General features: G+C 39.3%; 1 protein-coding gene and 1 long non-coding RNA gene across 25 annotated transcripts in view; one reads left to right on the forward strand and one right to left on the reverse strand.

The window, feature by feature from the left end:
- LOC309626636 overlaps nucleotides 1-13,423 on the forward strand; it is a 1,318,538-nt gene that overhangs the window by 1,057,666 nt on the left and 247,449 nt on the right. The gene's annotated exons all lie outside the window — the stretch shown is intronic.
- The window catches only part of TTLL5 (tubulin tyrosine ligase like 5), a 312,036-nt gene that overhangs the window by 230,561 nt on the left and 68,052 nt on the right, over nucleotides 1-13,423 (reverse strand). For 19 of the 24 annotated variants that reach the window (XM_082387533.1, XM_082387511.1, XM_082387513.1 and 16 more), the window contains 4 exons: nucleotides 11,636-11,717; nucleotides 9,985-10,046; nucleotides 8,719-8,813; nucleotides 6,246-6,287 (listed from right to left, as the gene is read on the reverse strand). In XM_082387533.1, coding sequence (XP_082243659.1) covers nucleotides 6,246-6,287; nucleotides 8,719-8,813; nucleotides 9,985-10,046; nucleotides 11,636-11,717 — 281 coding nt within the window. Of the gene's footprint in view, nucleotides 1-6,245; nucleotides 6,288-8,718; nucleotides 8,814-9,984; nucleotides 10,047-11,635; nucleotides 11,718-13,423 lie in introns of those variants that run through there. The other 5 variants (XM_082387536.1, XM_082387514.1, XM_082387512.1 and 2 more) reach the window with 2 other exon arrangements.

The following is a 13,423-nucleotide window of genomic DNA, read 5'->3' on the forward strand; positions in this document are numbered from 1 at the left end:
CTTTTATCTTTTTAGCTTTTCCTGTGGTATCTTCAGCATCTAGAACAGTACTTGGCATGGAGTAGGAGATCAATAAATGTTTTTTGAACAAATAAATAAATGAATAATGTGCTGACACATAGATCAACCATGGTTAGAATTAAACTTTGAAGAGGATTTTGCGAAACAATTTAACTCCCTTCTGATCTCTGGAAATATATTATACAGCACATGTTGGAAATCAAGAAGAACGCTTAAAGATTTAAGAAGGGAATCAATATAAGTAATAGAATTATTTTAAAAAATTTTTAAAGTGTGACTTCTTATTCAGCATATAACTTGGAAAAGCCAAAATATTAAATGGATGTTTTGAGGACTTTTGTCATCTTCACACACTACTTATTGTTTGCTAAAAAGACTTATCTACCTCACATGTGACAGCATGGCTTTGATCAGAAAGCCCCTGGCAGTAAATCCTCCAAAGTCAAGCTGCCTTATCACTTCACACTATTTAAGAATATCTTGAAGTCCTCTGGAATTGTGAAAGAAGACAATATGAAGTAAGCATTCATTTTAATGATGTAATAAAAATAAAGATTAAGCATTTTAAAATAGAAAGAATGTTATTTTAAAATGCTGATAAACTAACTGTATTACCAGGTTAATAAGAAAAAATATTTTAAGAAATAGTTATTACCTATCAGAATAGTTTTAAGGAATGGTCATATTTATAAGAACATGGATCAAGTCACTACTGTATAACATCTAATGAGCACATCCAATTTTTTAAAAATTATTTTCCTTTTTTTAATCTTTTTGTTTTGTTTTTGTTGGTTCAGTCTCTTATCTGTTTTTTCATCGTTAGGGGTTTTTTCTGTTTGCTTATTTATTGTTTACTTTTCTTTCTTATCTTTTTAACTTTTTTTTTTTTTTTTTTTTGCTTTTCTAGGACCTAATTTTCATCTTTATGGAACTGCTTCACGATGGAATGATATTCCTGGCTTCCAGAGATTGAGACTATTAAAATGATGTTGTAATCTTCCTCTATTCATCTAAACCTGCTCCCCCAAACAATGAATTAGCACTCCAAAACTCTCCCAGTCATTTTCGAAGAGTTGTCTCCTATGTACATTCACAACCACTCTTGTGTTACCCACAGTCCACAGTCCTAACTCTAGCCACTGTGTGCCTACATGAGGGCTATTTGGGTGGGGCGTGTAGGAGTTCAAGCAGGTGCTCCTGGCTGGGGCATTTGGGAGGTTAGAAAAAGGAGGGGTAATGGTGCTTGTTAGGTGAATGCTCCAGCTGTTAACTCCCATGAACCGACTGCTTTATTCTTTTATTGCCACAAATACCACCAGAGCGCAAAGAAAAGGTCAATGCTACTCCAAGAGAGATAAAAAAATGTGGCTAGAAACTCCTTTAATCTCTTCACCTATTTACTTCAATGTCAACTATTAAGAAGGCTGAGAGGGAGAAAAATATGAAAAGTTGTAGCTCTCGAAGTCTAGGTATCTCATATGCCTCTCTAAAATCCACCCAGGTTTCCTGTGTCTTTGGGGAAGCCAGTGGAAAATAATCAGACTAGAAAGTCAAAAATATTTTGTCAATCTCAGCTTTTCAATAAATTTGAGATGAGAGAATTTTTTTAATCTACACAATATCTGCTGTACTGGTTTATACAGGAGTGTATTTATACAGGAACAACAAAGCATTACTATCCTAGACCACTGGTTGAATCCTACCAATATTTATTAATGAAATGAGCTCTTAACAAATGAATTATAGACACAGGTGAGAAAAAGCAGAGGGAAAAGGGGAGAAGAAAGGATAATAATGAAAAAAAAAGAAAAAAAACAGAAATGCTTATGAGTGCCAAGGAGATACTTGGAAATTAAAAGCAAAGCAAAAGAAAAAAAAGGAATCAGAATGATTTGAAAGGCCATCAGGACTGTCAAAAACAAGAGCAAAGCAGTTCAAATACAAGCCATTCTGTGGTTTTGACTTTGGGCACATCAGCTCAGCTATGTTCTCTGGGTAGTAGATAGAATAAATCCACATATTGCAATGGATTGACTAAATACACTAAGGGAATAAAGCTCCTCTAAACTTAAAGGGAACCATTGCCCCTGGCTAGATGACACAAGATTTAAACTACTGGTTCTCAGATAGACTTTAAACTGTCTCAGTAAGAATTCTACCATGCAACATGCATCAAAGTGGTTAAATTATCATTAGTACAACGTAGGACTCAGAAATATACCCAGAGAAGAAACCGATACGCATCTAACCTTCATTGCTAGGGAAGAACTGGCTGAGAATGTGAAACTATTGAGACAGGGAATCACCTGCCCCCACTCACAGCAGTAAGAAACAGGTGTTGAATCAGAAAAATGGTTCTCACCCTAAAGAAAGCTGACAAGTACCAGTAAGGAGAACTGGACAAAAGGTAGAATATGAAAAAAAAAGGTGAGGTATCCTCAAAGATATCAAAATTGAGGGGCAAAAAAAAAAATCTGCTTGACAGAGAACACATACAAAGAATAAAAAGCCTCCCAATTCAACTTTACAAAGTTTAGAATTCTGTGTTAAAAATACATGGACTAGAAATAGCTCAATTTATATGTGATGCATCTTGCCACTCAGAAAATAAAAAGTCAAGTCAAGTTTAAAAAGCAAAATGAATCAGTGCTATCAAACAAAAGAAAATGAACAAAAAAAACCACATATGAATAAATCTGGGTGGAAACAGACCAAAAATGGCTAATAGAGAAGGCTTACATATAATGATAACCAAAAGTGTACTACTTTGAAATTAGGGGAAAAAAAAAAAAGAAAGCAAGTAAGTAGGTTTGTGTTACAGTAAAAAAAGATATGCAGGGGCTTCCCTGGTGGCACAGTGGTTAGGAATCGCCTGCCAATGCAGGGGACATGGGTTCAAGCCCTGGTCTGGGAAGATCCCACATGCCGCAGAGCATCTAAGCCCGTGTTCCACAACTACTGAGCCTACGCTCTAGAGTCCACGAGCCACAACTACTGAAGCCCGCGCACCTAGAGCCCGTGCTCCACAACAAGAGAAGCCACTGCAATGAGAAGCCCGCGCACCACAACAAAGAGCAGCCCCCGCTCACTGCAACTAGAGAAAGCCCGCGTGCAGCAACGAAGACCCAACGCAGCCAAAAATAAAAATAAAATAAAATAAATTTTAAAAAAAAGAGGTGCTGAATCATTAAAAAAAAGATATGCAGCATCTGAAAATCTGTAATAAATGTAAGTCAGCAGGTCTGAGAGACATGCATCTTGCTATTAACAGAACTGGCTTTAAAAACAAAAAAACTTACCAAAACCACTTACAATTATGTTTGAAAAATCATGAAGAACTGAGGAGAGGTACCAGAGGATTAGAAAAAAAACAAATGAGGTACCAATCTTCAAAAATTTAAGAAGTATGCTCCTGGTGATTACCGCCTGGTAAGTCTAACTTGAATCCCTAGTAAAATAATGGAACAAATATTAAAAGAAAAAAATCCATAAACATTTAGAGTTTAATGGGCTCATAAAGAATAGTAGTACAGAGACTGCTTTATTTATTTTAAAACATGCTTTATAATTTTGTTATTTAGGACAAAATAACAAAAAGGGGGAATAGAGCAAATATATTTAATGTCTTTGGATTTTAGAGAAGCATTTGTGAAAACTTCATATAATTTTTATTTTAAATTATATTTCCAATCAGGACTTAGTATCATGATATAATAAATAAAATACACCAACAAAAGCTGAACACAGTTAAAAGATGCAACTGTAGGATAAGATAAGAAGCAGTGAATCAAGTTAGGAAGTGATCAGGTGCTGATTAAGCATTATTTACAATCTGTATTGATGTCTGGGAGGATAATTAATTAATTAATTAATTAATTGGGTTGATTTGCATTTGTTGATGACAGTAAATGTGAAAAGACATGACTATAAATAAATGAATATCAAAATAACACCAGATACTGACAATGCAAAAAGGGAAATCAAAACAGTACTCAAAAGTATGAAGGAGACTAAATCTTCTGAGGGTAAACTATGTGTCCAAAAGTATCCCAAATATTTTACCTACGTTTGATCATTCCTTTCTCAGCATAAGTCCATGTACGTATTACTATCCTCATTTGACAGACGTGGGAAGTGAGCCTGAGACGTAAGGGAACATGCCCAAGGTCTAACAGTTACTGGCAGAGCTCAAATTTGAACCCAGGTCTATCTGACTTCAAAGTCCTCATTCTTTCCACAAAACCATATCACCTGCATGAACATTGAAATGTAATTTCTGGTGCGTGAAAAATGTTGAACCATAGGTATTCAAAGGAAAGGAGAAATGTAGAAAGAGATAATGGCTTAAAAAGGAATCATAAGACAACAAGCAAAAAACTGTGACTTCACAATCTGGCACCACCAGAAAAAGAAAAGTTTACACAGTCTAAATGGCCAGAGCAGAAAGTTTCTTCTCTTTTCTTACTTAGCTCTGATGAAACTACTGTGGATTTGAGAGTGCTTCATTAACAGAAAGACAGGGACAAGGTAGAACATTGCAAAAGACAGTAAGAGTCAAAGAATTCAGTACGTTTACGGTTGGCTGAATAAAGCCAGAAAGCCTTTGTGTCACGTGAGCAGTGTTGAAATAAATAACCACTAAAGAGAGGCCTTGCTCGTCCACAGGTTATTTGCAACTTATGGCAATTCAAGCAATGGAGCTAGGTGGAATAGAATTAAAATGAGTAATGGGACATTAAGATTAGATTTCCGTGTCAAAGACACTTCTTTGGAGTCAAATTCAGAAGGCTATGAAACAGTACTTTAATGTTCTCCTTAAATAGGTTAGGTCAAGAGATATTTAGAGTGTAAGCTCTTTGAAGTCAACAGCCTTGGTTTTTGTTTGCCACGGAGAGCAGCTTGCACACTTAGGTACCTGCTAAATACAAAACACTATTACAGAGCTTTGCATTCTACCAACTAAACAACAAAACTTGTGTTACAAAACCATACTAATCAGTTACCAAATACTAGACAACACAGCCAGTGAGTCTTTTTTTTTCATTTCTTGGATTCATATAAACCATGTAAATCACTTTATCAAAAACAGTAGCAGGGCTTCCCTGGTGGCGCAGTGGTTGAGAGTCTGCCTGCCAAGCCAGGGGACACGGGTTCGAGCCCTGGTCTGGGAAGATCCCACATGCCGCGGAGCGACTGGGCCCGTGAGCCACAACTGCTGAGCCTGCGCATCTGGGGCCTGTGCTCCGCAACAGGAGAGGCCGTGGCAGTGGGAGGCCTGCGCACCGCGATGAAGAGTGGCCCCCGCTTGCCGCAACTAGAGAAAGCCCTCGCAGAGAAACGAAGACCCAACACAGCCAAAAATAAATAAATAAATAAATAAATTTTTAAAAAAGTATTAAAAACAGTAGCTAAGAAAGTTATAATTCAAACTTCCAAGCTTACCAGAAACTGTATCTACAAATGCCAAAATAAATATATTGGAGCTTTTTACTAAAGAACTAATAATTGCAAGTGACACACTTATAAATGAGAACATCTACATCACTCATATCAAAGCATCAAATCCTATCACTTCAAAAGATGTTAAAAAAATCTGCATAGAAGAAAGCGACAGTTTATCTCACATACTGCTAACAAGAATAGAAAGAGGACAAATGCTGATCATTAAGAGACTGAGATAACATATTTTGTCTTTACTTTAAACGTAGCATCTGAGACACCAAATATGGCAGAGTTTCTAAGATTCATAAAACTGCAAATCACTACATATAAGAAAAGTCATCTGTTAAAAAACTCAAATACAGCCCAATACCCAATGTGAAAACATTTCCAATATTAAGCTACTGACAAGGGTATGTTTCATAAGACGTCTGAACAAATGAAAGGTTACTTGTGCACTATGATATTTCTTTTCTGGAATATTTTGGTCAGAACAATAGATATGCCTCTAAACTCTGTTCATCATTTAAATTCAACTGCCTCTATCACAGCATAATCACCATCAGAAAAAGAGGATTCATAAATTCCTGCAACCTCTACTCTTATATACTACATCCAAAAAGATCTCTGTGCATTCACTTTCACTTATTCTATTTTACATTATTAAACTGTTCAAAAAGCAGGTGCATGAAATAGGTACTGTGAAACAGTGAAGCTAAATGGCTTTTCATTTGGGGAATGGAGATAAAAATTTGAATGAAATCTCCAAACGATCCAGAACTTACCTGTCTGGTGCTCGATGACTGAAACTGTGCAGATACTGGACGCTATAAAAGACAGAAAAATGGAATAAAGCCTTATCTTTTCCTAACATGCCCGTATTTTCCAACTCCTACATCTATGGTGACAAAAATAATCTTCAAGCAGACAGCAAAAGCCAAAGCCCTATATTTTGTGCTCAAAAGATTAGAGTACTTATTATTGTTCACACTGCATTCTCCTGCGGTATAACCATTCCAGTTTCACCTTCTCACCACTGAGAACTCGATCCTACTGTCACGTACTGAAGATCCTGAAGTTAACTATTCTACCTGATAAAATGGTCTCACACAGTACATGTAATCTATAGCTTCTTTAGCCTTTAAGTAAGTGTCCTGTGGACTGCTCATGGATGAAGTCATGCCATTACCTACCAGTAAGCAGAACAAACAGTGAATAGAGTCTCCACTACGTGCAAAGAGTCACCAGTAAAAGCTGACAGGCAAGCTAAGAAAAGGGATCAATTCATCCAAGATTGACATACAGCTACTCCTAGAGTGGAACTTGCAGAAACTGTTAAAGATGAACAGAAACATTCGTAATCCTTTATACACAGTCCTGTGGCTCTTGCCACAGATACTGCGGAAAACAATTTGCAAAGGAACGCGATTGCCTAAATTCAGTTTTCCTAGTACGCCTAGGTTAACCCTCTACCAGCTTGGTGCTTTGTGACCTAGAGGGGTGGGATAGGGAGGGTGGGAGAGAGACGCAAGAGGGAGGAGATGTGGGGATACATGTATATGTATAGCTGACTCACTTTGTTGTAAAGCAGAAACTAACACACCATTGTAAAGCAATTATACTAACACACCATTGTAAAGCAATTAAAAAAAAATTAAAGAAAACCCTTTGATCTGTGATGTACTGATCAAGTACAACCCTGTTGCCTGGTTTCACTTCTAATCTAAGATAATATCCCTTAAAATACAGTTCACCCTGTTCCACACCACAGCACTAACGCTAATAGGGAATAATTCTAAGGCAAGAGGTCACAGGCAACCAATAAACTGAATGCAGCTCAAGGACATGGTATATTTCATCTGCAAAGTATTATTTTTTAAACTGAACTCTTGTTGCCAGTATTTTAAAATAAGATTTCTGATTTCTCTTGACAGTAGGAAGATCTAACAACACTTGGCCCACACTCACGCATGGCAATGATCAGCCAGAGCACTTAAGTAAAAGAGCTGCCCTTTTGATAGGAAGCATGCACTGCCCAGTTTATTGCAGTCACAGCACTCTTAGCTGTATCATACCTGGCCCTAGTTACCCTTTTACATTGTCTCTCTGAAGCCCCTAGAGGCATTTGAGTTTGCAAACCCTGTCCTAGTGAAAAGTTATGTGAATAAATAATGGTACATAAGCTTAGCAAACAGAAGTAGCAGTAATCTACATGAGACCAGCAAGCAAAAGGAAGAGAAGTGGGAGGAAAAAAGGGAGAGGTGGAGGGCTAAGGTGGAGGTAGGGGGAACATAGGAGGGGCGAAGTAAGGGAAAGGGGAGGGACAGGGAGAAGCAGCAGCTGTTCCTGCCCTCAAAGAGCTTACAATCTAGCAGAGGAGTACTGGACAATTTAAAGGCAACAAGTCAATGAATGCAAAACAATGCAATAAAGAACCAGTAAATAATGCTGCAATGAAAAGAAAAGGTCATGACAGAGTGGAATGGATTTAATAAGAAACGATCTCCAAACTTCTGAGCAGATGAGGTAATCAATCCAGATGGGAAGACAGGAGGAAAGTGGACCTTCTGGATAAGAAGAAACGTTAGAGGCAAAGAAACACAAGTGGAAACTAGCCAGGTCTAGATGGGCGGGGACTGATCAGATGATGGAATAGGTAGGCAGAATGATGAGCTGATTAGTTTAACTGGAACAAAAATGCAGAGTACACAGACTGGAACCACACTGGGTCAGATGATGTTTCAGACACGCATGCACAGCTTTCTACAGGCATTTATCTCATTTAACTTCAATCAACACCTCATGATCATTGAGGGTCCCTGTGAAGAGACTCACACGTAGAGAAGATATTATTTCAATTGAGCATCTTCTCTGCGAAGCTAGTGTGAAGATCAAAAAGAATACAGCAGAGTAATGACGAGGAATTTGTAGATTCCCTCTCTGTGCCTCATTTATGAGCATATCAATTTGAGAAAACAGAAAGTGATTTTTAAAAAGAGAGAAAAAGAAAAAAGGAAAAGACAATGAAAAAAGAAGCCAAAAGAAAAGAAAGAAAAAGCAGAGAGTAAGTTGGTTTGAAACCATTAAAAGCATAAGCTATTAGCTGTGGCTGAATACAACTGCCTCCTGTCTAGAATGGTCCCCCAATTCTCCGGCTGTAAGTGACCTTATAATCATAGCGCTTCTACTCACTCATTGACAACAGCTGCCACTTTGCAATAAGCTTCCTTGGGGCTTCCTGTTGCTGAATTTGCTTACCTGAGGTTTCTGGAAAGGGTTTCGCCTGGAAGACTCAAAGGTGGGATAAATTGGCCGGGTTGATGCCCGCTGGGCAGGATCTTGACATACAAACCCTGAATGGGGAATGGGAAATATTAAAACCTGCCATTTTCTAAGAAATTAGCAGATTTAGCTGCACCTTTCCTTTAGATGGACAAACTCAGTTTCACTGTCATAAATATTACAGAGATCCATCCTCAGGAGGTTTAGGCATGACTGTCCCATACACATACTCCACTTGAACTTCGAACCACCACAACTGGAGCAAACAAGAAAGGAAAATATGCAGATAAATCAGCCTTCCTTGGGGAGCTGGGGAGCTGAAATGTGATACTGATGGAAAAAGAGATGTAGACTTTTGATGAACTTCAGAGTAAAAGTGCAAACCACCGTTTAAAAACACACAGTTGTTAATAAAGACAAGTTATTTCAAAGTGGCTTCCTGGATGGTGACTGGAAAATAATGTTGTTTTTACCAGGAGAATCCAGAAGCAAGTGAGGGGTCTTGTCCTGTTATAGGATCCACTTCTGGAACTGCTTAAGGTGGTCTATTGGCAACTTCCAAAATGGGCTTTGTAGATTACCCATTGCTTAAGAAATTAGGCTTGGGCCAATTTCACTTATTTCCTAAAAGGAAGCAAATTCTCATCTAAGGAGAATACGGTAGCAAAGTTTTACAGCATTTGCTGGTATACCAAGTGCTAGTTCATTTCAAGTGTATTTTATCATGTCTTTTTAGAGTACTTAAAACAACAACAACCCCAAACCCACAACATACCCACCTGGCTGCCCATCTCCATCTCAGAGTTTTGGCTTATCTACTCAGAATGGGATTTCTTCCTTGGCTGCTTCAGTTATAACCACTACAGAAGAGTGCTGACACCAGTAGAGAGTGCCTAGCAGAAACACAGCCAGGCTCCTTCGTAACAAAGCCTCTTCAGCGGGTTTCACTATCTCAGCTCAGGGAAAAATATATTTTCTCCAGATCTTTGCTTAATTCTCTTCCTCAGCTCCTCATTCCTGTGCCCCAGGAATTAGGTCTCAGCCCTAGTTGTGGTTCAGCCTCAGGGCAGGATGGAGACAAGGGGAGTAGAAACATATAAACACTTCCCTGAAAATATAATTTTTTAGTACAAAACATTTAGCATGGCTGAGAAACCGCCAGTTGGCAAAACCTACAGAACCTGACAAAATGGATGCACTGCTTAACTTTTACATGAGTTTTCAGAAAACACTACTACTCACCTACAACAGTGAACATATCTGAAATCATACTGGCTTTAATCTTTAGGTCCAGAGGTGCATCACTAACAGAACAAAGAAAGAAAAGAGCAATCAATAATTTTATAGGTTAACAGAATAGCTGCCCCTAACAAATACAGCAAAGCTACCAAATGTCAATGAGGAGATACACATAAAGCACATCAAATCCATGTGGGAAAAAAAAACATCTGGGCAAAAATTCTAGAAATAAAAGCCTGGCATCAAACTCATCCTCTGCAAGGCAGGCCCAGCTCTAAGGCGCTTATCCCCTGACATGCAATCTTTTTATTCCAGAAGGTATTGTGCAATTCAAATTTTGCACAGGTCATAACACTGCTTCACTATCACTGTGGATTTGAGAGGTTCAGAATTTTAATATGTTCTTTTATGAGTGTGCCCATCGTTCAATTTTTTTTTTTTTTACTGCTGTGATAGTCAAATCACATCCACATGCAAGAGAAGAAACTTGGGCTATCTCTGTACTTTTTTTAAGGCTTCATTTTCCATTCTAAATCGATCTTCTTAAGCTTGCAGGCTTGCAAATGAAGGCAAAAAAAAAAAAAATACAAGTTATACCAAAATATCACCAGATGATGCAGCAGGAACCCACATGGAAACAGAAACAACATGGTCCGAAAGCGGGGGGCATCCCTATGGCAGTGATGCCATGCTGGCTTTGGAGTTGAGGTGTTCCTCCAGAAACCAGATTCCTCTGGCTGCTGGACCCAATGCCTTATCCCGGGGCTCTCTAACATTGTATGATGTACATTGCCGGGAAATCTGCAAAACGTTGACTTAACCAAAGTGTAGCACAACATCTGAAGCATCTGTATTACCCAGCTCTACACCTTACTACTGGGGTTAAGCCAAACTCCCACCCTACAAAGTAGTCAGTCTGTCTTTATTTGATTACTTGGCATTTTCCCAAAATTTCTCATCATTAAAAATGCAGCAGCTGGGTGGTCTCTGTCATAAATCTCTTGGGTTTTTAGCTGTTTAGAGAAGCACAGAGCTAACAGAAACTCTGGCTGTAGCCACAGATAGAAGCAGAATCTTCTCTGGTATTGAAAAGTAAGTTTCTTTCCTTTTTCTAAACAATAGATAGGTTAAAAAAAATTTTTTTTAAAGATTGTTTGAAGTCTTTAGACTTTAATCTTGGATAACACCAGGACGTGGACAGCATAAAAGGACCAGATATTATATACACTACCTTAGGCCCAGCTCTATACCTTTATGGTATATGTGGATTAGAGTATGTATAAACTTTTGGTGGCAAAGGAAATGCAATATCTCATGTATTTCTTTACCCTTAGCAGAACACCTACAAAGCTTAAAAAAAGAGAGCGCGAGAGGGAGCGCACTGGGGATAAAAATGAAAGAAGCTTCCCTTAGAAGCCCAATAAGACAGTAAACAAAGATTGCAAATTGACTAGTAAGATAGGGGTCCATGGTTGCAATATGGACTCTGACAATATACCACAAATCCCCCAAATTTAGAAATTCTAGTCATCTCAATCTAATAACCACGGGAAAAAAAATCTCCTAGCGCCAAGAGAAATGACCAAAAAAAAAGTGTTTTAGTGCTGCTTATTGAAGGTTTGTCCTTTTCTAGTTGATGGAATAGACTACTTACCAGGCCAAAGAGGGAGAGAGATTCACTTCCAACAACCATGGCTTCAGAGTAGAATCTATGAGCACGTCAAAGCCATAGAGTTCTAGAAGTACAACACAACACAATACACAAGATCATTTTCCATGTCACAACCGAACAAAGATCTGGAAGGTTCAATCCAATCAACTCCCATCAAAGGCCTAGAAATTTGCTAAGTATCAAGAGGCAATAGAAGTAGAGAACTTTCAAGTCCAAGAGAAATCAAGTTCTAGAGATAATAAGAAAGTAATGCTATAAAACTCCAGTTTCTATCATCCACTCTATTGACATTCCTACACAGAAAGTGAACTCTACACAGAAAGTGACCTGACTCTAGAAGTTAACCAGCATGATTCTGCTGCTGTCTAGAAAGGTAAAAAAAAAATGTTAGGAAAAGGAATGCAACAAGTGCATCCAATATCAATGCTGCTTCGGGCTTGTTCTAGATTGTTCTCCCCCACTACTTCCCCCACCACACTCTGAAAACAGGAAAATCTACAGAAGGCACCTCTCTAGGATCTTCCCATCACACTTTCTTAAACCAAGACCTTACTTTTGCAACCTAGGTCAAGAAGACATCCAAGCATAAAACATATTTATTCTTTCCCCTCTATGGTTTCAATTCCTCTTTGAAGATAGAAAATAAAATACACTGGCCCAACACAGAAAGACAGAAGAGAAAGGAGGGAGCCAGTGGCAGCTGAGCAAGACTGTGACGAGCCATAAAGGAGGGAGCCAGAGATCAAATTTCCATGGCTTCTGGATTCTTTACTGATTCTTGTCCCCTAAGTCCCCAACTGTTACAAAGACCAAAGCCAGAACCATTAGCAGGCTCTTCTCCCAGAATGCAGGGATGAGAGGCTAACTTTGGAACCTCAGCTGGCAAACTTTACTCTCATTATTATTATTATTATTATATTTTTTCTGGCTGCATTGGGTCTTCATTGCTGCGTGCGGGCTTTCTCTAGTTGCAGTGAGCAGGGGCTGCTCTTCCTTGCCGTGCATGGGCTTCTCATCGCGGTGCCTTCTCTTGTTGCGCAGCACAGGCTCTAGGCACGTGGGCTTCAGTAATTGCAGTAGGTGGGCTCTGTAGTTGCAGCACGCGGGCCCTAGAGCACGTGGGCTTCAGTAGGTGCAGCACGTGGGCTCATTAGCTGCAGCGCACGGGCTCTAGAGAGCGCGGGTTTCAGTAGTTGTGGCGCACGGGCTCAGTAGTTGTGGCTCGCAGGCTCTAAAGCGTAGGCTCAGTAGTTGTGGTGCACGGGCTTAGTTGCTCCATGGCATGTGTGATCTTCCCGGACCAGGGATCAAACCCGTGTCCCCTGCATTGGCAGACGGATTCTTAACCACTAAGCCACCAGTGAAGTCCCTCATTGTTATTATTAATGAGGGCCTCTTGGGGACTTCCCTGACGGTCCAGTGGTTAAGAGTCTGCCTTCCAAAGCAGAGGACACAGGTTCGATCCCTGGTTGGGGAACTAAGATCCCACATGCTGCAGGGCAACTAAGCCCGCGTGTTGCAACTGCTGAGCCTGCGTGCCCTGGAGCCCGCGTGCCACAACTAGAGAGAAGCCCGCGTACCGCCACGAAAGATCCTGCAGGCCGCAACAAAGATCCCGAAACAGCCAAATAAATAAATATTAAAGAAGAAAAAAAAAAATGAGGCCCTCTCCACAGTCCTCCTTAGTATACATACATCAAATACATCAGACTTTCAGAAGCCCCACTCGTTCCCAAACATCCCACTCTGTGTCCCTCAGATAAACTGTTT

The sequence above is a fragment of the Balaenoptera borealis genome (genome assembly GCF_965194805.1).
Source record: "Balaenoptera borealis genome assembly, chromosome: 3".
Classification (NCBI taxonomy): Eukaryota; Metazoa; Chordata; class Mammalia; order Artiodactyla; family Balaenopteridae; genus Balaenoptera; species Balaenoptera borealis.